General features: G+C 36.7%; 3 protein-coding genes across 3 annotated transcripts; 2 read left to right on the top strand and 1 right to left on the bottom strand.

The window, feature by feature from the left end:
• The first annotated feature begins 1,919 nt into the window (after positions 1-1,919).
• On the top strand, positions 1,920-9,547 carry LOC143593083 (F-box/FBD/LRR-repeat protein At1g13570-like). Its single transcript, XM_077072827.1, has 6 exons — positions 1,920-2,637; positions 2,739-2,898; positions 4,822-5,002; positions 7,488-8,723; positions 8,827-9,027; positions 9,139-9,547. The coding sequence occupies exons 3-6, from the start codon at positions 4,883-4,885 to the stop codon at positions 9,343-9,345; spliced, it is 1,764 nt and encodes a 587-aa protein (XP_076928942.1). The 5' UTR covers positions 1,920-2,637; positions 2,739-2,898; positions 4,822-4,882; the 3' UTR covers positions 9,346-9,547.
• Positions 9,548-12,169: 2,622 nt separating this feature from the next.
• On the top strand, positions 12,170-14,025 carry LOC143593074 (parthenolide synthase-like). Its single transcript, XM_077072820.1, has 2 exons — positions 12,170-13,094; positions 13,233-14,025. Exons 1-2 carry the CDS (start codon positions 12,183-12,185, stop codon positions 13,842-13,844), a joined length of 1,524 nt encoding a protein of 507 aa, XP_076928935.1. The 5' UTR covers positions 12,170-12,182; the 3' UTR covers positions 13,845-14,025.
• Positions 14,026-14,474: 449 nt separating this feature from the next.
• Positions 14,475-23,989, bottom strand: LOC143592145 (uncharacterized). The gene is made up of 9 exons (XM_077072135.1): positions 23,832-23,989; positions 23,334-23,754; positions 19,814-19,864; positions 19,594-19,713; positions 19,119-19,216; positions 15,770-16,946; positions 15,482-15,670; positions 15,216-15,378; positions 14,475-14,623 (listed from the first exon to the last, which is right to left on the bottom strand). The coding sequence occupies exons 1-9, from the start codon at positions 23,987-23,989 to the stop codon at positions 14,475-14,477; spliced, it is 2,526 nt and encodes an 841-aa protein (XP_076928250.1).
• Positions 23,990-24,727: the final 738 nt, after the last annotated feature.

Here is a 24,727-nt window from a genome sequence, read left to right as displayed (position 1 = left end):
TATTATAATATTATGCATGTTTTGTTATAAAACTTAGACCATATCAAGAACCCATGAGCCATAGTTGTTAAAATGCCAAAAACACACCTTTATCTTACTTTTTAACCTTAAATTAGTACATGTTCATGGTGATTTTTGCATATATGGTCATTGAGCCTCAAAACATATTTATTGCAAGTTCTTATAGAATATTAAAAGCCCATAAAATTCCAACTCGAAGTACGGATTCCCTACTCAAATAAGATAGTTTAAATTTCACTAAATTAGGCATTTTTGTAACGTATGAATATGTTATGAACGACCAAAAGCCCCAGTTTTTGAATTATTACAATAGAGAGATCAAACTTTGTAAGAAAAGTTATTAGTAGTAAATTTGGCCCCTATATTGTTAACTAGATTAAAAACCCATGTATTACACGGGTTTGAATAATTAAAAATAAAATAAAATAAAGCAAAAAATTAAATATTACATGAATAACATAAAGTTACAAATCATATATATCTAAATATATTTTCGTGTAAAAAAATAAAAGGATGATATTACAACAATATCATCCTCATATTTTGGGTGGGAAAAAGTAAAAATAGAAGACTATTAGATTGACACGTGACATAAAATGGTTTCCTTTATTATATAGGATAGATAGATCGTTAGAACACAAAGCATGATAAAAAAAACTATCCCAAACAGAACCAAAATTTTGGTGATCAAATTCAGTATTTTTTGGGCTTTCATAACTATTTATTTGAATATATGACCGTTGTTGGCAAAAGTTCAATATTTCGAAAAATCTTTAAAAATTCAACTGGACAAATGACAAATCCTTGACATATGTGATTATCAATAAATATAAACTGATAAAAAAATGATTTTGACGAAGGTGTTGAGATTTGAATGCTAACTAGTAACTAATTAGAACTTAGAAGGTCCACAGATTAAACCAATAAATCATATGCAAAGGGTAGCAAATGTCAACCAATAAATATAACCAGTCACACTATAATCATATAGTTTATAATTTTAAAAGTACAACATACCGTTTTTTTTGCTTTTTGTTGTTTTAGAAACTTTCCTTTTGTGTTCATGCTACGTTACTTCTCAAATTGGAGAGTCTCATTGCCCAACACTGGTCAGACTATGTTGTCTAAACCAGGCCTACGATAACTTCAGAGTTTGACTTGGGTGTTTCTCTGGAAAACCATACCGCCGACTGCCACTTGACAGTTGTTATGCCGCCACAAAAACAAAACCCTTCAACGTAACATGGTGGAACGAAAATCCAGATGAGTTTGAGATTCGAACTCAAAAAACTCATAAAACCTAGTTCAAATTCTTTATTCCCATAAATAATTTACTAAAAATGACACAAACCCCAAATCTTTCATGCCACAAACGAGGGGGGGTCTAATCTAACATACGTGATAGATAAATTATTATTGTGATATAATAACCTTTTGCGCCTCCTGACTTGAACAAATTGGTCCGGTGAGCACCGCAAAGGATCACGAAACTAACTTCAAAAGGTAATTAAATCTCCCCAAAGTTTGAATTAATTTTAATAGTTACTGCTTGCTTAATTCTTTCAATTCGTTTTGTAGTTGAAAACCCTAATTCTAATTCTAATTCTAATTGGAGAGATAGATAGATATATGATGGATCGGATTTTACACCTTCCTGATTTCATTCTTCATCACAAACTCTCTGCTCTTAATACTCCTGCAGACCTTGTTCGAATGAGTGTATTATTGTCTAAGGCCTGATTATGTTGCTGATTGATCTTAATTCTAATTGGAGAGATATATGATGGACAGATGCCTTGATTTAGTTCTTAAGAAGGGAGTGAAGGTGTTGCTGATTGATTTCATTCTTCATCACCCTTATCTGTCTCTGAGTTAAAGTCTTGACCATACGTCGCATTGCCATCTTCTGTGATGCTTGATGTTGTCAAGTTTAAGTCTTCGAGTCTGTTGGAATTCCATTCCATTACATTCAAATAAATGATGAAGTGATAAAGCGTCTCACCGCTAATTGCCTTCTTCTGCAAGTGTTTTGTTTTAGTAGTTGTTATGGTTTCAAAGTATTTTGTGTTTACGGGAATCTAAATCTTCAAAAAGTTATGCTTCATGACACCCCGGTTGAGATAATAGACATTGAAGCTCCTAATCTATCTAGTGCGACGATAGTAGATATTTTGCAAAAAGGGGTACCACAAATGAACTTGGCTTCATGCAAAAGACTAACAACAATGACTTACTTTGGCGATCCCCTATCAAACTCGTGTGGTTTCAGTGACTTATTATCCAACTTTCCTTTCATTGAAAGTTTGTTTTTGAATACTAATTACTAAAGCAACAGTCTCAAGTTCTCAAGTCACTCCTTGAAGACATTGACGTTGTGTTCAAACTACGATATGGCATATATTGAGTTCAAAGCCCCTCAATATGGGTTTATTTATTTACAGTGGTCGTTTAACTCTCCTCAAATGGCTAAACATTGGTCTACCCATTCAAAAACATGTATGCAATGTTACCTCAATGGTTGTACAAACGCTCTATGGTTCCACAAATTGAGGCTATTTTTGGACAAGAAAAGTGGTATCAAAGTTTTAAACCTATATTCACGCCAAATATAGGCAGGTTCATTTCCTTGATCAATCATTTATGTATTACTTTGTTGTGAACAGTTTTATAAAAAAAACCTAATACAAATTTGTGTATTCATTCCTTTTGTGTTGCAGAAATTCATAGAGTTAGAGAAGCTAAAGGTGATTGAGTTGCCACCTTATGAACTGGAGCATGTTGAGCTACAACTAAAAGCCATGAAGAATCAATAGCTTTTGTGATGCTGGACTCTGGTGTTGTCGTCCTCGATCTCTAACTTTTAGATCGTCAATAAAGGTAAAAAGGAAATGAAATATAATAGTACAAACAATAAGAAGTCTAGAATCTCAATTTTATAAATTTATGAAAATCTCTTTACAAATTTGTTTTTTTATCACAAGTATTTATATCGTCATCCAATATTAACAATTTTAGACTACTTCTGCTAGTTTCCCTGAATAATGCAACATATAGTGTTTGGGACATCGAAGGAACAAACTAACCCTAGAAAAGATTGTTCCTAGCTATTTTCTACTTGTTTAACTTTCATATATCTACTTATTTGATCTTCAATCAATATTTTACTTTTAACTATCTGATTATTCTATAACACAATTGTCAAAATGGTTTTGACCCATGACCCATAGATAGCCACGATGAATGTGATGGGAGATTTTAATATCATGAGGGAAAATTGACTATTTTATATCTTCCTTGACGTCTTTGATCAGTTGACCTTAGATCTCACTTTGTAGACCCCTCCTTTGTAAAAAAAGTTAGCCCTAGATCTCTTCACGACAGCAACAGATGGCTAGATCTTGATATCAACCCGGGTACCATGAGCTTGGACCACAATTACACCAAGCTCTGATACCACTTTAAGGCACATGATCAATCAAATGCTTTATTGTTAGAGAAAACTGACTCAAAAACTCGTTACAATAATTTTTATTAATCACTAATCTGCCTCTAACCAAACCCTATATTTATAATCTAACCCTAACTTGATGAACAAGACATTACCACAATAATCATCTATATCTATACTATATATAAAGAGAATCTCATGGGCAAAATTAAGAGCAAATTTTTAAGAGTTTTACAACCCACAAAGCATATGGTACCACCTTAAAGAATGACAAAATAGTCTTTTAACTCTAAATATCACGGTCTTTTTTAATTTTATTTAAATAGTTACAGTTTTTACCCTTTAATTTTGATTAATTTTTGCTAATTTGAATAATAGTTACACTTTTTCCCCTTATTCTAAACAAACTACCCCGACGACTTTTAAACGACCATAACTTTTTCACACATTAATATTTTTTTTAAAACAATTACACCATAAAAACGAGCACTTTATTCTCTTTAATTTGAGTATGATATTGTTATAGTTTATTAGTTTTAAAACTAACATATTACGTGATTGCCAGTTTGTACCAGCAATGAGTCGGGCGGGTTCGGCTGATGGCTAATTTGGATCGGGTCGGGATGGGTTCAGATCAAAACGGGCTTCAGGTTAAAACTAAGTCGGAACGAGTTTCACGTCAAAACAGATTGTGTTAAAAAACGGTTTATTTGAAATTACTTTATATTTCATTTTTGGTTCTTGATTTTTGTCACCGGTAACGCACGTTCAGGCATCCGTTACACGGATGATATTGTATATACATATCGGGTTGCTCGCATTTAGGCATTGTGTGATGCGCTTACAGGACACCGGTTACACGTCTTATGCCACGTTAAACGCATACCATCGTCGGGTTACGCATGTACCGAGGTTATGAGCGCACTAACATTGGCCGCGTACACCGCCGCATCGCGCGGGCACATGGCTAGTCATATTACAATTAGGAAACTAAACCGACTTGACCAACTTATCAACTTAGGTCCTTCCATATTCACTGACATGTGAATACCGTCCGGAATCACCAACAAAAGATGATCAATCCCGAAAGCTCCCCTCATCTCCATATAATGATTGTTGGTGATTTGTTTATATAGAAAGCAAGCATTTTGCTACATTTATTTGCAGCTAATCAGTACTTGCTATCTCCTTATACTTTTTTAATCTCGATATTGATTCTTGAATGCTTTTATCTTCATGTTTCTTATTAATAGCAGTTATTATTCAACTATTCATATCATAAACCTCTCTCTAGCTTTGGTAATATTGATATCTTAAGTTTATAACCATATAAATCCATACATCTCTTGCAGTTGAATGTCGCATATCTTGCCATTTGCTTAATAGTATCCATCTCCTGATTGCTGAATTCTCATGTTGGCTCCATCAAATGTCGGATTCGAAGCCTACTTGGTTGGTGGTTGTGTGAGAGATTTACTTCTAAATACAGCACCAAAAGGCCTTGATGTTATCACTACAGCTGATCTTGACAAGGTTATATTCTTTCTTAAAGCCACTTAATTAATGTGCTATTTACATGGTTCTTAAATTGTAGCTATAGTTTAAAATTTTTTTATATGGTGTCAACATAGTTCTAATACATAATATACAGAATGTGGTTTACGGTTATTAAATTGTGCTGTTGGATGACTTGATAAATTGAATAGAAAACATCTCTATAAGGTAATATATATTTCATACTTTTATATTCATCTTGATCAGATTATATCCTTTGTTTCTGTCTTAGTGATTGATGAGGTAAATTTGCTAAATTGATTAGGTAATTTGATTGATTCATTTGAGGAATTTATTATATTGATTTAAGTAAACTGATGCTTTGGGGAGACTTGATTAGTAGTATTTATGTCAAATAAAACTTATAGCAAGAATCAAAAAGTTTAGGAAAAGGTCCCCATTTTATTGTTCGTTTTGGGCCCCCAAAAGCGTTGGGCCGCCTCTGACAGGAAGCTATTCCCAAATAAATTTATTAAATCAGCACCTACACAATACTGACCAACTCCTTTCCTCAAATAAGTCTTACTTGAAGGTAACTTTCCGTTCTTATCGATTTAGATTCTCTTCGCAACACTGGTAATTGATTGATTTATGTTTGATTTTCGACCGAAGTTCGATTTATGCCCGATTTAGATTCACTGGTCATTGATGTATCTGTTCAGATTCTCTTTGCTTTATATTTTTATGTCCGATTTATGTTTGATTTCGGCGTCTTTTAGTTTAGTTTTCCGGTAGCAATTCTATTTAATTACTCATAAGTGATATTAATTACGGAAAATGACCCAAATAGCCATGTTGACCACACATTTAGCCATTTGTTTCAAGAAATCCCCAAAATAGCCACCTAAATCATCGCCGCCGATGTTTCTTCATCAGCCGCCGAGGTTTAACCTTGCCAACCGATGAAACTCGTGGACCGACGGAACTGAAGATGGATCTGAAAGAATTAGAAAAAGACGACGGAATTGTTAATGGATTCGGCAGAACTCGTTAAAGAACTGTCGGATCGGACTGAAATATTAATGGATTCGACGGAACTTTTAATGAATCTGACAAAACTCTTCATCTCCTACCTCTCAAACCCTAAACCTCTATAACCAACCTCCATCTCTATCTTTGTTATTTCTCCATAAAATCAAGCAAATTCATAGTGCAAATCGCTTAGTTTTTGGAGGAGACATAGCCATAGTGTATAATTTCAAAAACCTCCGAATTGAAATCTAGGGTTCATCACTTTCTTGCACAGATTTCTCAACAACAGATGTGATTCGTGAAAAATAAAAACTATGGTTGTGTTCTCGAAAAACTAAGCGATTTATACTATGGATTTGCTTGATTTTGTGGAGATAAGAAAATGGAGAAGGGGTTGGTTATGGAGGTTTACGGTTTAGAGGTAGGAGATGAAGAGTTTCGTCGGATCCATTAAAAGTTCTCTCGGATCCGACGGTTTGATTGACTATTTTGGGGATTTTGTGAAAGTGCTGACTATTTTGGGATTGGGGTGGTCAATATGGCTATTTGGGTCATTTTCCCTATCAAATTAGACTATATGAAAGTTTGTTCACCTATTGAATTAATTTGCTTTCTCAAGATATGCTCCCATGGAATATTAGACTGTATAGGTCTTTGCTTAAGTTATGCATTGGTCATTGCTACAGAAGAAACTGTGACGAAGACTTAAATTCTATGCAAGTTTACTTACTGTTGATATATAATCCAATTGACGACCACCCCATTGGTATATGTATATATTTAGTTGAACGTATTTTAATCCAGTCTGTTATCTTATGAACTACAAATAATTTAGAAAAACCCTTCCAAAATAACTCTATTAAATCTTCACCTACACAATACAGAGCTACTCCTTTCCTCGAACCTCAAATTCTTTGATGCGAAACATGTTCAGGAAGCAAGAAACATCTTCATCTGTTAATCATTGGTAACTCATTTTTTTGGAAAAACATGTCCAGGATGCAAGAACAAGAAGCAACATCTGTCTTTTGCATCTGTTAATCAATGACAATTTATCAATTTAGATTCTCTGGAGTCCTATTTATTGTGCTTTCTCGTGAAATTAATTTGCTTTAAGTCCTATCATTGTTCACTATTTATCTTTGATTTTGGTTTTGTTTTGTTTTGTTTTGTTTTGTTTTGTTTTGTTTTGGGTAAATCAATAGAAAATGAATTTAATTTCTGATAAGTCATATAGACTAATTTGCTTTCTCAAGATATGCCTCTAACATATTAGAACTATAATGGATACTTGATTCACAAAAATGCTATGATGTGTAACAGTCTATTTTAAATATGATATGTATGTAGTTAAACATATTATAATTTGTTATGCTTATTACGAACATAATAGTGTTATACTGTTATATAAAAGTTAGAATCTGTTGAGATTGATGGTCTTCAGCATGTTTTTTACATTCTCCCAAATTTTGATGGTTTTTCAATTTTGCAGGCTAGTGAATTTGGAGATATGGATCGGATTTCACAGTTTCCTGTTTCTATTGTTCATCACATCCTCTCGTTTTGTAATACTTTGGATGGTCCTCCTGCTGAGCTTGTTCGTACGAGTGTATTGTCCAAGACCTGGTTTAAGCTAACCGCTTCTTTCCCCATCTTAGACTTCGATATCCGTAATTTTGAATCTCGAACAAGTTTTTTCAAGTATGTTGAGTATACCACCTCAAGATTCTGCCATGAAAATCTCTCTGCACACAAGCTCAAACTCGTTGCAACTCTCCGCGAGCCTGCAGAATTAGATATTGTGAACAGATGTCTTGATTTGGTTTTTAGGAAAGGCGTGAAGGCGTTAGAGATTCATATTACTAACTCATCAGATGTCCCAGCTTCTGCTATGCCAAAGTACTGTTTGCCTAACACACTCTTATCTGTTTCTATGTTGGAATCTTTGGTTATACGTGGCTGTGAGTTGCCTTCTTCCTATATGGTTGGTGCTGTCAAGTTTAAGTATTTGATTCAGTTGGGACTGATAGACGTTCAGATAGATGATAAAGTGATCAAGTGTGTCACTACTAGTTGCCCTCTTCTACAGGAACTTTATATTGCCAGTTGTCATGGTTTCAAAAGATTTTGTATTTATGGACATCAACATCTACAAAGAGTTGGGATTTTCTATCACACTCCAGTTGAGAGAATAGATATCGAAGCTCCAAACCTGTGTTATCTTATGGTAGTGGATACGAATTATATAGGGGCACCACGAATCAACGTGGCTTCATGCAAAAAACTAACAACAGTTTTTTACTTTGGGCGCCCCTTACCAAACTTCAATGGGTTTAATGACTTCTTATCTAACTTCCCGTTCATTGAAAATTTGGTTTTGTATACTAGTTATAGATGCAACAACCTCAACTGGTCAAGCCATTCCTTGAGGACGTTAGTGCTACATATAAACTGTGATTTTAAAGGGATGGAGTTCAATACCCCCAATTTGGCTTTGTTTATTTACGCTCGTAATCTTCTTGTACTTCGGCCTGAGGTGGATAAACACTGGTATTTGGGAGGTAAACGCTGGCCTCCGGTAAGGGATTTAACCCATATGAAAGGATGCATGCAATGTTATCCTGATGGTCATATGGATGTTCTTTGGTTCCAGAAATTGAGGCTATTTTTGGACAAGAAAAATGGGTTCAAAGTTTTGAACTTGTATATTAACTCCATACATAGACAGGTTCATTTCTTTGATCAATCATTTATGCATTACGTTGTTGTGAACAATTGTATTAAACAATCCCAACACAAAGATGAAAATGAAAATATCAATTGTCTTGCAGAAACTCACAGAGTTAGAGAAGCTAAAAGCGATTGGTTTGCCACCTTATGAGCTGGAGCATGTTGAGCTGCAACTAGACACCTTTCCTTTAGAAGAATCAATGGCTTTTGTGGATGCTGTGCTTTGGTGTTGCCGTCCTAGATCTTTAACTCTAAGATCGTCTTCTGTCACTGATATTGAAGAACAAAGTGATATTGTGAAGGTAAGAGTTACTTGATTTATTCTAGCAATGGTGATCCTTTATTTCACTTTCATTGCACTTCAACAATTAAGTAGATATATCATCCTTTTTTTATTTGTTATTTTTCTGTAGTTTACATTCAAGAAGCTTCTTGAACAAGAAGATCAGAGCCATACCAATATTCAGATTGTGGGTCCTTCCTCTTCCCATGCCCAAAAGCACCTGATGGAGTTGAAATCATTGTCAAAGATATTACCCCGTGAAGGAGAAACAACTAGCTTCATTAAGGAAGAAGGTACAAATTTTCATCAGCTCTTTTTAATTTATACACACGTCTAACACATTATTATCAATATTCATACAGTTGTCCAAGAAGAAGCAGACTCTTTTAAGGAGATTTTCTGATGCATTGGATTTTCTTGCAGAAATTAGTTAAAACTGATTATTCGAACAAATAGTAGTTAAATTTCATTTATATTCTGCTTTGACATAATTACATATGCAGTGATGGTTTTAAATCATGAAACTGTATATGGGGAGATTTTGCTTCATTACGGATTCTTTATATTATATATTTGGGACTTATTTTTTGGCTGTTGTTAAGCCTGGCCAAACAGGTCCGGTAGGTAGATATGAAATCGGGTATTTTTTAAACCCGGAACCGGATAGGAACCGGTTCCGGGTATGGTCAACAACAGTCAAACCGGGTCCAGGTAGGAACCGGTTTCGGGTATAGTCGGGTATTTGACTGGGTTTTGACCGGTTCCCTCGGTTTTTTTTTTGGGTTTCGGGTATGGTAGGGTCGGGTTTTGACCGGGTAGTTCTGGTTCCGCTTCTGGGTGCGGCTCAGGGGAGAAATCCTATGCATGGTCCTACCCGCGGGTCGGGTACATGTAGGAACCGGTTCCGGGTCGGGTTCAGACCCGACCTTTTTGTGCACCATCACTACCGGTAGGGTTGGCAAAAATGGGATAAAGTATCAATCTGGGTTTTATAATGAACATCATGTCTCATTTCAATGTGTGCTATTTTAAATTATCTTGTTTACAAGTTAAATGGTGGAGCATGATCAGATGCAATACCTGTTTGACTGACATTAGCTAGTTGCTTAACATCTACAACAGCACCACTGACATTAGCTAGTTGTTTCAAACCTCTCATTGAATCAAAAGGCATGAATACAAAGACCTGAGTTAAATTAACATGAACAAATTAAAGCCTTGGAGAGATAAGGATGGGCCATGCTATTGTGTATATTACGTTAACCTCCAAATACAATTTATTTTATAATTTTACGATCTCACAATTGCCCCCAATTACAAATATTATCAAAAACGAAAAATCACACCAAGACTTCCGTTCAATCCCTACGAGTTTATTGCTATATTTACCCAAAGAAAGCTAACTCGTTTATTGTCTTCTTTGATTTTATTCCCCGAAGTTTGTTACACACAACCTTGATTCACGTCAACATGTTAAATTCTTAGGCTATGTGTTGCGGAGGTGTTATCCATACACGTGGGCATGATAGAGCTTGCTACACCATACCAGACAATTTATAAGGGGCGCCATTGGTGGAGCGTGGCTCTTCAATAACGGTGTTATAAAAAAAATTGTTAATCCACCCCACTAACAACCAAATAATTGAGTAAACCAATAAAAAAATCACCTCACTCCACTTTAACACTTTTTTTTTAATTTTAATATAGTTTAATTATTATTTTAATGGAACAGTTGTTAGTTGACTCGTAACACTTAAATTAACAGGTGGCTAGTTATCTTGACAGTGACGTGTCGCGATAACTAGCTCTTGCTAGCCATCCTCCAACACACAACTTTATAAACAATATTGATTAATTGCCATTTCTTGTTGTGTGCCTTTTAAGATTAAACCTTGTTGATAGTGTTGTTATAAGTTATACTTGGGCATCTATTATCTATATATTCAAAAGAATAACTGAATAACTTATTGAAAATTTATTTTCTTCAGCCACATTTTTCTTTGTCTTGTTCAGCTATCAAAACAACTTTTACACCATTTTTTTTATTTTGTTTATAGATATATTTAATATCCATGTTGGCCATATATAAAATACACACATGCTACCTTCTAGTACGTCTAATATTCATGATGTGTTAATTAACTTACGGTGTTTTCTTTAGATGTACTTTATATCATAAAGAATGAAAAATCCTGTCTTTGTCGAAAATAATGATAATTGCATTAGTTTATTGAATAAACAAATGTTAACTCTATCTATCCTACATATTTTGAAGAGTTAAAGGTGAATGCGACAATTAAATTTATCAACCATGCGTTGAAACTTATAAATTTCTTCTATACTAAATTTAATCGTTAGCTTAAAAAGAGCCATACTATTTGGACAGATATCAGAATTGCTGATGACCACGCTTTCATACAACTGTACAAGCAGCCCCCTATCTTTGTGAATTTTAATACCTCGGTCAAATCAAAATGAAAAACTCATAAGCACTAACGAGAAACGAAATATATAAACTACTTTTTTAAATGACATTGATGTTATAAAACGGCGATATAGCTTCTGGAGTTATGGTTGATCGCTGATCTTCACCAAAGAAGGTTTGTGTCTAGAAATATAGAATTTAATTGATAATCAGCCGTCGTAGTTTTTCTTTATTTATTTTTTAAAGTTAGTTTGGGCCCAATAACTTAAGTGAATTATGGTTAAAATTGTATTGGGCCAATATATAATAGAATGATTAAAATCTATACATATTTTATAAAAAAAATGTTTTAAAATTAAAAAAAAAATTTGGCTTCCAAAAACTACGTGTCTTAACTGGTTGTCTGGCTCGCCCTATGCATGGCCAAGCCATGCATATGAGTCGTATAGTGTCACACGACTTATATAATTAAACAATTCTCCTTGGTTAACGTGACGGAAATTATATGACATGATGCTATATCCCGCTAGTAATTTGATACGATATAAGATTCATATAATTGTTTGACTTAACACAAGATTCCATTACAAATTATTTGACACGTTACAAGATTTCACCGAAAGTTGTGTGAGTGTGTGTGATTTGGAATATATCATAAATTCATCAATGTCTGTAGCCTCCATTATAAATAGACATTACATAAGAGTAATTTGGAATAACACCATCCGCCAATTTAACCAATTAATCACATGGATATCTTCACTGAATGGCCTCTCACAACGGTACTAGCCCTCATCATATTATGCATATTCATATACCGAAGTACTCTAAGCTTTAGTAGTTCATCTAAGGCTAAGCTTCCCCCAGGCCCTCCAAGGCTTCCTATACTTGGAAACGTGCACCAACTATTAGGCAAAACTCGTCATGAGGCCCTTTGGCAACTTTCCAAACGATATGGCCCCGTTATGCAAATCAATATCGGTTCACAACCCTTCCTTGTCATCTCTTCTCCTGATATGGCCAAAGAGGTATTGAAAATTCAAGATCACAATTTTTGTTCCCGCGGACATTTCCAGGCTACCAAACGACTTACTTACAACTATAAGGATGTTGCCTTCTCGCCTCACAGCGATCACTGGAGGGAGATGCGAAAGCTTTTGGTGACTGAGTTCCTCGGTCCCAAGAGAGCTAAACTGACTAATAATGTGTTGTTGACAGAGATGGAGAGCGTCATCCGTTCTTTGTCATCAAATCCACCAAACACGGAAGTAAATCTAAGTAGTATGTTCTTACAAATAGTAAAACATAAGGTGTGTAAAGTGGCCTTTGGTAAGGGCTATGGAGAACAACAACTAAAGGGTCCATCATTGGATTTTATGCTTGATGAAACCGTCGAATTACTGAATGGATCTGTTGGTGATTCTTTTCCATGGTTAGGTATTTTTATTGACCACTTTAGTGGATGGAATCGTAGGCTGAATGATGGCTTTAGAAATCTTGATACGTACATCGATACGTTCATTGAAGAGCATCGAATAAATGAAGTTGAAGAAATAAGTGATGAGGACAAAGATTTTGTCCATACTATACTTGACATGGCTTCCAAAGAAAACGCTTCTAGCTATCGACCGAGTAATGCTGACTTAAAAGGTCTTTTGATGGTAAATGATTTATTTTATTACATTTACTTTTATAAGTTTGGATCAGATACAAATTAAATTAACGTGCTCACTGTGAGAATCAACTAGTTTAATTACATATACAGTATAGAGTAATATAATGCTTGACTAATGTTTCAGGATGTGCTCATCGGGGGAATTGATTCAACTGTTCTGGCATTGATATGGACAATGTTCGAGATCATTAAAAATCCTAGAGTAATGGAAAAACTGCAAAGTGAAATCCGAAATTGTACGGGAGAAATTGAAAAGGTAGAAGAATTCGATACCACGAAAATGACATACTTGAAAATGGTGGTCAAGGAGTCATTAAGATTGCATACGCTTGCCCCATACTTGATTCCACATGCGTGCTTAAACCGTACTCAAGTTAGTGGTTATGATGTCTTTCCTGGTACGCTTGTGCTAGTTAACGCTTGGGGACTAGCAAGAGACCCAAGCACCTGGGGGGAAAATGCTAACGAGTTCTATCCAGAGAGGTTTACGAATCCTGATGTCGATTTTGGAAGGGAAACGTTTGAGATGCTCCCTTTTGGAGGGGGGCGAAGGGCCTGCCCAGCTAAGAACACAGCTCCAGGAACTTTAGAGTTTGTGATCGGAAACCTTCTTTACTGGTTTGATTGGGAACTTCCTAGTGGAATGAAGATTGAAGATTTGAACTTGGAAGAACGGGGTACCCCGGTTCTTAGGATGAAAGGTCCACTTTGCCTTGTACCCAAAAAGCATAAGTAAGCCTTAATGAAGTAACGTATTAGACTGTAAAACATCGTTTCATCTTTACGCCAACAATTTAAATAAAGCACGACATGTTAAGTGCTAGAAGTATAGGACTTGAGTTACTCTGGGTTTGAACTTTGTTGTTAAATATTCTTTATAAATTCTAGAGCAATCATCTTTCTTGTATCAAAGCTTTGATCATTGTTCGTGTTTGCGTGCTAGGTTTTATACATGTTCTTTGTTTCTCCATGTTGCTACTTGCTAGTTTATGCTGATCGTGGCTCTTTTTCGTATTTAGTTTATACCTTTACATGTGTGTTTGATAGCAAATTAACTTTTTCCTCTGCACTAAAAGTCAGATTTTGGTTCTCCCTTTAACACACATGGTACAAATTGATGATAAATTCAACCACAAAAGAGAAATCCCAAACACTCCCTAAATATTTTCGCTTGATTATTAGATGAAAGACTCTACTCTTAAGTGTAAAGCATCTTCTAGCAATTGAGTGAAGACTAGCTTGTACTCCAAGTATACCTGATATGTGATAACAATAGATTCATTTGGGTGAAAAGGATCATAGAACAAGTTCATCACTCAAATTGTATAACAGGTTATATTGGACCACAACTCTAAAACTAGCTAACTTAAATTGGGTCCACGCAAACGAGCACAACCCACATTGTGTTTCCACCAACACGACCACCTCTCCAACAACCACCGTTGCTGCTGCCACTGACGTCGCCACCACCAACGACATCTCTGCCACTACCGTCTGCACTAACGTTGTCGCCACCTACATTGTCATTGCCATCTTCACCTCACCACCACCTCATCACAGCTATCATACCAAAACTGTCACCGTATAGCCGACTTCACCATATATTTTTTTTTCTAAAACAGCCCCTTATTAAGGACACCTGTCAGGTGAGTCGAACCGAACTAAACCAGGCCTTAACCAAAACTAAAAGTCCAGAAAACTAAACTCGAGGACCGGACCAGTAAGGGTGAAGCAGTTCAGTTTTGTCGAGGTTGGCACCGGGTCGGGCCATATTTGCCTGATCAGATTTGTGGGACCAAAATAACAATGTCGGACCAGATTTTAAACAAAGTAATTCAAGTTCCCCAAATCATTCAACCATATATGAAACAACAGTCGGCCTTGTAATCACAAAACTTATCAACCATCATCACCGCATATGTTAAATTTATCAGTTTTCACAAGTTTCCGCCAAAAACTCAATATCCAATGCATTATAAGACCTCCATATCTGCATACCTTTGACTATTCCATTATATATCCTGCTTCTTCTTGGAGTACTGTTTGGATGGATATTAACAGGTTAGCTTAAGAATGTGTCTTTAATAATAGCTAATAAAAAAAGTACCTTGTTCCTTTATGAAGCTAATTGCTTTTCTGTCACGTGGTAATGCCACTGACAATGACTTTAAGTCCCTCAAGTGCTTTTGGGCTTCGCAAGAGGAAGGAGACACAATATGAATATTGGTATGGCCTTGATCTTCTTGTTCAAGTAGCTTCTCGTAAGTAAACTGAAGGAAATAACAAATAACGGATCATCTTTGTTAGAATAAATCCAAAAACAATAATGAATAATACATCAAACAATATATCACATATAAATATAATTGTTACCTTGACAACAACACTTTGTTCTTCTAAAGGAAAAGATGATCTTAAAGTTAGAGATCGAGGACGACAACACCAAAGTACAGCTTTCACTAAAGCTATCGAGTCATCATGGGTGTCTAGATGTAGTTCAACATGCTCAAGTTCATAAGGAGCCAATTCAATTGCCTTTAGCTCCTCTAACTCTATAAATATCTGAAAGACAATTGGAATGTACATGGCTTTTTGTTAGGGTTTTGTTATATAATTGTTCACAACAAAGTAATAAATAAATGATTGATCAAAGAAACAAACCGGACAACTTTCTGCATGAATATACAAGTTCAAAACTTTAAACTCAGTCTTCTTGCCCAAAAACTGGCTCAAGTTCTTGAACCAAAGAGTATTTATAGAATCATCGAGATAACATTGCATGCACCCTTTTAAATGGGTTAAGTGCCTTACTTTAGGCGAGAAAAAACGAGGTTTACAAGGGTAACTAAAGAAAACCAAATTAGGGGTATTCAACTCAATTTCTTCCAGATCACATATTGGAAAATATACCACCAATGTCCTCAAGGAATGACTTGAGATCTTGAGGTTGCTACATTTATATGTGGTACCGAAAAGCAAACATTCAATGAAGGGGAAGTTGGATAAGAAGTTGGTAAAACCATTGGAGTTTGGTAAGGGATGCCCAATGTAAATAAATGTTGTCAGTTTTTTGCACGAAGCCAAGTTCATTCGCGGTGCCCCTGTTAGACCCTTATCTCCTACCATAAGAGAAGACAGATTTGGAGTTTCAATATCTATCGTGTCAACAGGAGTGTTATAGACAACCTCAACTGTATGTAGATTTTGATGTCCATAAACACAAAATCTTTTGAAACCATCACAATCCCTAATAACTAACTTTTCTAAAAGAGGGCAACTGGTGGTGAGATACTTGATCATGTCATTGTCTATATGAACGCGTTCGAGTTCCAGATGAATCAAAGACTTAAACTGGACAACATCAAGCATCAAGGAAGAAGGCAACTCATAGCCACATACGACCAAAGCATATAACATAGAAACAGATAAAAGTGTGTTAGGCAAACGGTAATTTGGAATAGGGGATTTTAAAAGGTTATAAGTAATCTTAATCGCCAACGCTCCCATGCCTTTATCGAGAAGTAATTCGAGGCATCTGTTAACAACATTTAATTCTCCAGGCTCCTGGATAGTTGTAACGAGCATGAACTCGTCTGCGGTGACAATATCTTGATGGCAAAATCTAGACGAGGTATAAAAAACATACTTGAAAAAAGTTTCCCGAGATGTAAAATAATCATCATAGAAATATAAAATTGGGAAAGAAGCGGTTAGGTGAAACCATGTCTTAGACAATACACTCATTCGAACAAGCTCGGTAGGAGTATTAAGATAAGAGAGTATGTGATGAGCAATGAAATCTGGAAGCTCGGAAATGCGATCCGTCGTATATATATCTCTCCAATTTCAGTATCTAAGGTTTACAAAGCAAGATTAATTAACAAATATATAGGTTACAAAAATTTCAACTATTACAACTGCTAATACATATATGATTAACACTTCTACCTCAATAGCTTAGCAGATACTAATCAGAGAGCAGCCGGCAGCAAGTATTAACAACGGTGTTCAGATCTTCAACGTTGCATGCAATTTTCTTTTAATGGTGATTTTAGTGGTGGTTGTACATTGAAGATTGTGATTGTGTGCACCAACCGAAATAGCTTGTGCAGTGTGTAATTTCTTTTTACTTTTATTTAATTGATGTCAATGTATTTGTTCTTTGTTTATTTCATTTTTGTTTGATTTTTAAAATACTTGGAATATAGTATCCGTTTTGAATGTCATATTTGGAGTAATATTGTAGCTCCATACTTATACATTCTTCATGGGAGTAGTAGGTTTGAGTCTTATATGAAGCAATTTGTTTCAGGTTAAGGTATCGCGTTTTAAATTTGTATGTTTCTCGGTTATGTGTTTTCAATTGAATGTGGAATACCGTTTGAATGTTGTTTGGATCAAAATTTGTATACTTTTATGATTTCGGATATCCATTTAAGTATCCGAATTCGTATCCAAAATACGAATATATATATCTAAAATTTTAGAAAAAACCGAAATGAACTATTCAAGATTCTCAAATATCCAAAATTTACCCCTAATAAATTGAGGATGGTTTTACTTTTTATTTACGTTCCGTCTATTTGTAATTTAGTTTATGTGATTTATTAGTTTTTTTCTTAAAAATCTTAATGTTTCACTTTGAATAACTATAATATTCAGTCACAAGGTTAGAGCATCCAAAGGGGCTTCTTTATCCAAGGTTTGAAAGGATGTGGCAAATGGATGGATGATGTGGAGATAGATTTCATTGATGTAGTGTTAAAGTTTGTGATCTAAGTTTGAAACTGCAAACTTTCAAGGGACAAGAAAAGCGGGCCAACCCCACTTTTAAATACAAAATTAATTGAAGGAATAGGTGATGATGTGGTAGTTTGGAAAGGTTTGTTGTTGTGGAAAAAAGTGAAAGTTTGTGATAAAAGTTTGAAATATGATGTGGTGCTGATATGACATTTTGTAAAGTTTTGTTGTTGTGGATGCTCTTACACCTACCACTCCCATATCATTATGTTATTATTACACATTTACACCTGGGTCAGTTTTGTCCGGTCAGGCCAATTCTGACCCGTTTCTAGGGGTAAAACCCAACCCGCAGACAAAAAGTTAATAAAACTAAACCCGAGGACCACATTTCTAGGGGTAAAACCCAACCCGAAGCCAAAAATCTAATAAAACTAAACCTGATACCAGACCAATACAGTGTGGGTTGGTTCGGTCTTGTCAGGATGACGCGGGCTGGGTTGGGCTACATTTGCATGATCAGAAGTTCAGACTTGTTGAAGCAAAAGTAACAATGTTGGACTGAAAATGGCATTGAAGACTTAATTCTGGATGAGATTTAGGACACGTTTACTCAACAGTCAACACAGAATTAACAGTAATCAACATAAATCAGTTTTTACTTTTAAGTTTAAAGAGGGATGCTGATGAAATAGAGAAAACCATAATAAACAAAATTTAAACAATTCAATTCAAGATCCCAAAATCACTCAACCAAATATGAAACAGGCCAAATAATAAAAAAAAAACTTGTTATTGTTGAAAAGAAGGCTTTCTTTTCTTGAAACATCAGTAACACTTTAAAAGCATACAATGTTGAAAACGTACATCAAACCACTTTAACAGAAATATATTATATAATCAGCATGGCACAAGAAGCAATGGCGGTGGTATTAGGGGTAACGAATCACCATTTATGTCGGTGATTCATTGTGAAGCCTCTTTGCTCAAAAACAGAATTAAATGTTATAAACAAAATTGCAAGATGGTCGGGCATGGCGAGTTTGAACCAGTAAAAGCTTATCCAGCGGGTATGATACTTTTGTAAATTAACCTTTTATCACCTGCTTTTGATATAGGCTTAGCAAAGACTAGATAAATAAATTGAACAATGAGTAACAAGCAAAAGGTCACAGGTCATGATCATTCAAAACCATCCCTACAACATAATATGTATAAAAGGTGCACATCAATCTGTTAAAACACTAGTCTTTACTAATAACTTCCATACCCTCGTCTTAGCTGATGGATTCCTAAATCCAACGAATCTGAAAATCTCCATATCTGCTTGCCTTTGACTGTTCCATTATCCTGCTTCTTTTTGGACGACTGTTTGGATATGTACAAATGAGATAAAGCATGTGTATAAAATTAGCTGATAAAAAGCTATACCTTCTTCCTTTATGAAGCTCATTGCTCTTCCTTCACCTGATAATGACATCAACAATGAAGAAGAAGTCTTGACGATCTGTATATTGGTACGGCCTTGATCCTCCTGTTTAAGTAGCTTCTAGTATGTAATCTGAAGAAAAGATAACCAACGGAAGAAAATTTGTAGAAGTGCAGTGAAACTGTGAAGTACGGTAAAATGATCTTTGTTAGATATAACTGTATATTACCTTGACAAGGTCACTTAATTCTTTAAAACTAGTTAAAGGAGAGGTTGATCATAATATTAGAGATCGAGGACGACAACACCAAAGTACAGCTTCCACAAAAGCTACATAATCTGATGGTTCTTTTTGGGTGTCTAGTTGTAGCTCAACATGCTCGAGTTCATAAGGTGGCAAAGTGACCGTCTTCAGCTTCTCTAAATCTATGAATTTCTGCAAGGCAATTGAAAAATATATGTAACTTTGTTTTGGGGTTATTTATATAACTTTTCACAACAAACTAATACATAAATGGTTGATCAAAGAAACGAACCTGGCTATATGTTGCTTGAATATACAAGTTCAAAACCTCGAACCCGTTTTTCTGGTACAAAAAGAGCCTCAACAAGTAGAACCAAAGAGTGTTTATATTACCGTCGAGATAACATTGCATACATACATTCAAAAGGGTGGAAAGCCTTAACAGAGGCCATTGATAATACATTACCAAAGGGTAACCAAATAAAATCAAACTAGGGTTACTTGACAATCGGAGGGTGTCGAATTTAGATTTAGTATCGAAAAAAAAACTTTCAATGATAGGGAGGCTGGATGAGAAGTTGGTAAAACCATTCGAGTTCGGTGAGGGAAGCCCAAAGTAAGGCACAACTATTAGCTTTTTGCATGAAGCTAAGTTCATTAGTGGTGCCCCTTGTCGAAGCATGAAATGAATCTGACCTGATCCATGACGATGTTCCCACGGATTTTCGAGATGAACGAACCACGACTTGATCTTCTTCTTCGATTGCTTGAGACCTGCAATGACTTTTCGGGGGTGTGGAGGTGACTGCTAAGAAATCCTGAAGATCTCTTGTTTACAGACACAAAAATAGGGTGGTGGCTCTTATTGAGCATGACCCTCTAACAAGGAGGTGGGGACCTCCTTATATAGAGAGCCTCATGGCCACCATCATGGTACCCTAATGGGCCTAGCCCAGTTAGGATTACCTCCACAAAACCCCCTCAGCCCAATAACATTGTATTAGTCCATATAATAAAATAAGCCAAACATAATAAATTTAGGGTCGTAAAACCGGGTTTAGTACCATACCCCTACAAGCCCCCCAAGTCCAGTGTTGCTCCTAGGCGTGCAAGCGTTTAGGTGGAGCGCTGGACTTTATAAGGTGTGTTAGGACATGAGGCGGTTTTTTTCCCTTTTCTTCGGCCTTGTCTTTATTGTCTTTGAGTTTTGGGAGGTTTTCTCCATGATGGTGACATGTTGTGATCTTTATGATAATGATAGTGCACTGGCATGAATAAGATATAGCACGCATCATAACAATAGTGGCGCGATGCCTGATAAAAGATAGAGCGCGCATCTCGATAATGATGCTTAATAGTTTGCGCACGAGGTAGCTTACGAGCTATAAGAATAATGAAGCTTGCGCGCGAGGCGACTTACGAGCTATAAAAATAGTGAAGCTTGCGCGCGAGGCGACTTACGAGCTATAAAATAATGAAGCTTGCGCGCAATGTCGACTTACGATAGTGGCGCGAGGCCTGATAAAAGTTAGAGCGCGCATCTCGATAATGACGCTCAATAGTTTGCGCGCGGGGTAGCTTATGAGTTATAAGAATAATGAAGCCTGCGCGCGAGGCGACTTACGAGCTATAAAAATAATGAAGCTTGCGCATGTTGCGGCTTATGAGCTATAATATGACGATAATGACTGGCCCACAAGGGCCTCTTCTACGCAGGATGACTATCCCAGCTTGTTTTCAAAATAATAATGGAGGCGCAATCGGCCAGATAATAATAATGTCATATGTGCTTGTGCGACTCGTAGCCGAACCTGCAAAAACATATCAAATTAGCGCGTGGCCGTTTGGGATATTGTTAGGCTCCCGCCCTAAGATTCGGATGTCTTCCATCGCGATAATGTAGTGGTGGTATACCACGATAGTCCCCTAGTTCATTGCTGCTAAATAAAGTTGTCCTTATCCTGATTTGGGATTAGACTATTCTCATTCGTTGTGTCGCTTACGCATAGGTTTTGGCTTTGTGTCATGCGCCACACGCAGATGTTGCATGCGCGTGCGCGTAGACTTTGTGTCATGCGCCACGCGCAGATGTTGCATGCGCGTGCGCACAGGCTGTGTCATGCGCCATGCGCAGATGTTGCGTGCGCTGATGTGATATGCGTGAGCATATGATGCGTAAGCATATGTAATATGCGTGAGCATATGTGATGCGTGAGCATATGTGGTGCATGAGCATATGTGGTGCATGAGCATGTGATATGCGACTGCGCTCAAGCATCATGGCGGTGCGCATGTAGAATGGCGGAATGGTTGACCCGCGGTGGCGCGCATGTGACGTGGCTTGTGTTAATAGGTTTAATTATGACGGCGTGTTGAGCGGAGCGGAGCCGCGTTCGGTCTTGTATTCGGCGCGAAGCCGTATGGGTTTATGAGGATTCCCAACCTTTAAGTTTGGCGCGTGGCCTTATGGGTTTATGAGGATTCCCAACCTTTAAGTTTGGCGCGTGGCCTTATGGGTTTATGAGGATTCCCAACCTTTAAGTTTGGCGCGTGGCCTTATGGGTTTATGAGGATTCCCAACCTTTAAGTTTGGCGCGTGGCCTTATGGGTTTATGAGGATTCCCAACCTTTAAGTTTGGCGCGTGGCCTTATGGGTTTATGAGGATTCCCAACCTTTAAGTTTGGCGCTTGGCCTTATGGGTTTATGAGGATTCCCAACCTTTAAGTTTGGCGCGTGGCCTTATGTGCGCATGCACGGCGACGGAGTGGTGACTCGCGGGCGCGCGTGCATGGCGGAGAGTTGCGCTCACGCATGTCGGCGGAATGGTGACCCGCTAGCGAGCATGCGTGGTGGCAGTCTTCTGCGCAAAACCCACATGGTGGAGGTCTTTTGCGCGAAACCCACATGGTGATTCCCGCGGTGGCACATGCATGGCTGCGGAGTGAGAATCCGCGAGCGCGCGTGCATGGCGGCGGAAGTCTGGTAATTTTTGAATCTACAATTTGAGAGTTAGATATGTAATTTTAAACCTAAAATCCAGGTCTGTAATCTAGATCTAGATCTGTAAATCAGATCTAGATAGATCTGAAGCTCGTAGCGGAGAGAATTTAAAACCATCACAGATCCGGAGGCTTGATCATCCGAATCAGGTAGTTTCTTTTTTGCACAGATCTGGAAGCCTCTTTTAGATCTATGGATCTTTTTGAGCTTTAATAGAACAAGCCTTGAAGCCTTTTTCTGTAAACTTCCAGATCTGGGTTTTTCCTGGGAGAGATCTGACAGCCGAGACGAAAATCGAAGGGTAGTTCGTTGCCGTCCCACGGATGGCGCCAATGTCGAAGCATGAAATGAATCTGACCTGATCCATGACGATGTTCCCACGGATTTTCGAGATGAACGAACCACGACTTGATCTTCTTCTTCGATTGCTTGAGACCTGCAATGACTTTTCGGGGGTGTGGAGGTGACTGCTAAGAAATCCTGAAGATCTCTTGTTTACAGACACAAAAATAGGGTGGTGGCTCTTATTGAGCATGACCCTCTAACAAGGAGGTGGAGACCTCCTTATATAGAGAGCCTCATGGCCACCATCATGGTACCCTAATGGGCCTAGCCCAGTTAGGATTACCTCCACAAAACCCCCTCAGCCCAATAACATTGTATTAGTCCATATAATAAAATAAGCCAAACATAATAAATTTAGGGTCGTAAAACCGGGTTTAGTACCATACCCCAACACCCCTATTCCATATATATCTGTTATAAAAAGAAACAAGAGATTTGGAGCATCAATATCTATTCTCTCAACTACAGTGTTATAGTCAATCCAAACAATTTGAAGATTTTGATGACCATAAACACAAACGTTTTTGAAACCATCACAGCCGACGATATGGAATTCTTCTAGAAGAGGGCAACTAGTGGTGAGATGCTTGATCGCTTCATCATCTATCGAGACGTTTTCAAGTTTCAACTCAATCAAAGACTTAAACTTGACAGCGTCATCAAGCATCAAGGAAGAAGGCAACTCACAGCCTCGAATGGTCAAAGACTCTAACACGGAAGCAGATAAGAGCGTGTTAGGCAAACGATACTCAGCATAAGCAGAAGATGAGTTAGTAATAATAATTTCAATTTCTAACTCATACAAGCCCTTGTTAAGAGCTAGTTCAACGCATCTGTTAACGATATCTAATTCTGCAGGCTCCTCGAGAGTTGCAACGAGCTTGAGCCTATATAATGTAACATTTTGATGGCAAAAACTAGAAGTGGCATAATTAACGTACTTGAAAAAAGTTTGCCGAGAGACGTAAAATCATCATCATGGAAATATAAAACCGGGAAAGAAGCGGTTAAGTGAAACCATGTCTTAGACAATACACTCATCCGAACAAGCTCTGTAGGAGAATTAAGAAAGGAGAGTATGTGATGAACAATGAACTCAGGAAGCTCTGAAATCATATCCATCATAACTCTTTAAGGTTTCCAACTACAAAACAGAAATTAAATTAAAATATACAAAACTTGGACAAACTAAATATATAGGTGCAAAGCATTGTAACAAAATTCCAAATTATTCCGTGGTGCTCAAACGGCAGTGGTTGCATGCAATGTAAAGAAGGAACAAACCATAGAAAAAAGATTTGTTGAAAAGTTGATGGTTTAAAGTAACGGTGGTATATTGAAGATGGTGAAAGTGTGCAGTGGTCCTACCAATTAAATTAAAATAGCTTGTGCAGTGTGTCTAATTTCTTTCAACTTTTCTTATGTATTACATCTCCAACAATGTATTATCAAATATTTGATATCGGACAGTTCAAAATATTTTTTTTTTTTGATATGGGCATATGGTACTATAGATAATTAGATATATGGATTACTATTTATTCGTACCATGTATCAATTTCATATATTTTTTTTAGTGAAGAAAGATAAAAACATAATAAAAAATAATAAATAAGTATTATTTAAATAAATAAAAGTATACATGAGTAAATAATATATATATATATATATATATATATATATATATCAATGTTGTAAAAGTAGGATTACAAGGCCGAGTACTCTCCGAGTACTCGCTACAAGGTATATCACCGAGGCGAGTTTCTGTAAATCCGCCTAGTTACTAAAAATCGGTCAAATGTGGCCAACCTCAGCCAGAATCACATCTTATCGGTGAACTTGGGCCGATTTTGACTCAAA

Source organism: Bidens hawaiensis, unplaced genomic scaffold, assembly GCF_021521415.1.
Source record: "Bidens hawaiensis isolate Kalapana, Puna unplaced genomic scaffold, B.hawaiensis_p1.1 tig00001685_1, whole genome shotgun sequence".
Classification (NCBI taxonomy): domain Eukaryota; kingdom Viridiplantae; phylum Streptophyta; class Magnoliopsida; order Asterales; family Asteraceae; genus Bidens; species Bidens hawaiensis.
The sequence above is the reverse complement of the archived record's forward strand: the minus strand, read 5'-3'. Positions and strand labels throughout refer to the sequence as shown.

Excerpts from the sequence above, each read along its gene's own strand:
- LOC143593083 (XM_077072827.1), top strand. The coding sequence starts at position 4,883 with ATGTTGGCTCCATCAAATGTCGGATTCGAAGCCTACTTGGTTGGTGGT. Across the intron at positions 8,724-8,826 it reads TTAACTCCATACATAGACAG|AAACTCACAGAGTTAGAGAA; the intron begins GTTCATTTCTTT and ends ATTGTCTTGCAG. Across the intron at positions 9,028-9,138 it reads AACAAAGTGATATTGTGAAG|TTTACATTCAAGAAGCTTCT; the intron begins GTAAGAGTTACT and ends ATTTTTCTGTAG.
- LOC143593074 (XM_077072820.1), top strand. The coding sequence starts at position 12,183 with ATGGATATCTTCACTGAATGGCCTCTCACAACGGTACTAGCCCTCATC. Across the intron at positions 13,095-13,232 it reads ACTTAAAAGGTCTTTTGATG|GATGTGCTCATCGGGGGAAT; the intron begins GTAAATGATTTA and ends CTAATGTTTCAG.
- LOC143592145 (XM_077072135.1), bottom strand. The coding sequence starts at position 23,989 with ATGGATATGATTTCAGAGCTTCCTGAGTTCATTGTTCATCACATACTC. Across the intron at positions 23,755-23,831 it reads TTCCATGATGATGATTTTAC|GCTCAAGCTCGTTGCAACTC; the intron begins GTCTCTCGGCAA and ends TACATTATATAG. Across the intron at positions 19,714-19,813 it reads TTCAAGCAACATATAGCCAG|AAATTCATAGATTTAGAGAA; the intron begins GTTCGTTTCTTT and ends ATTGCCTTGCAG.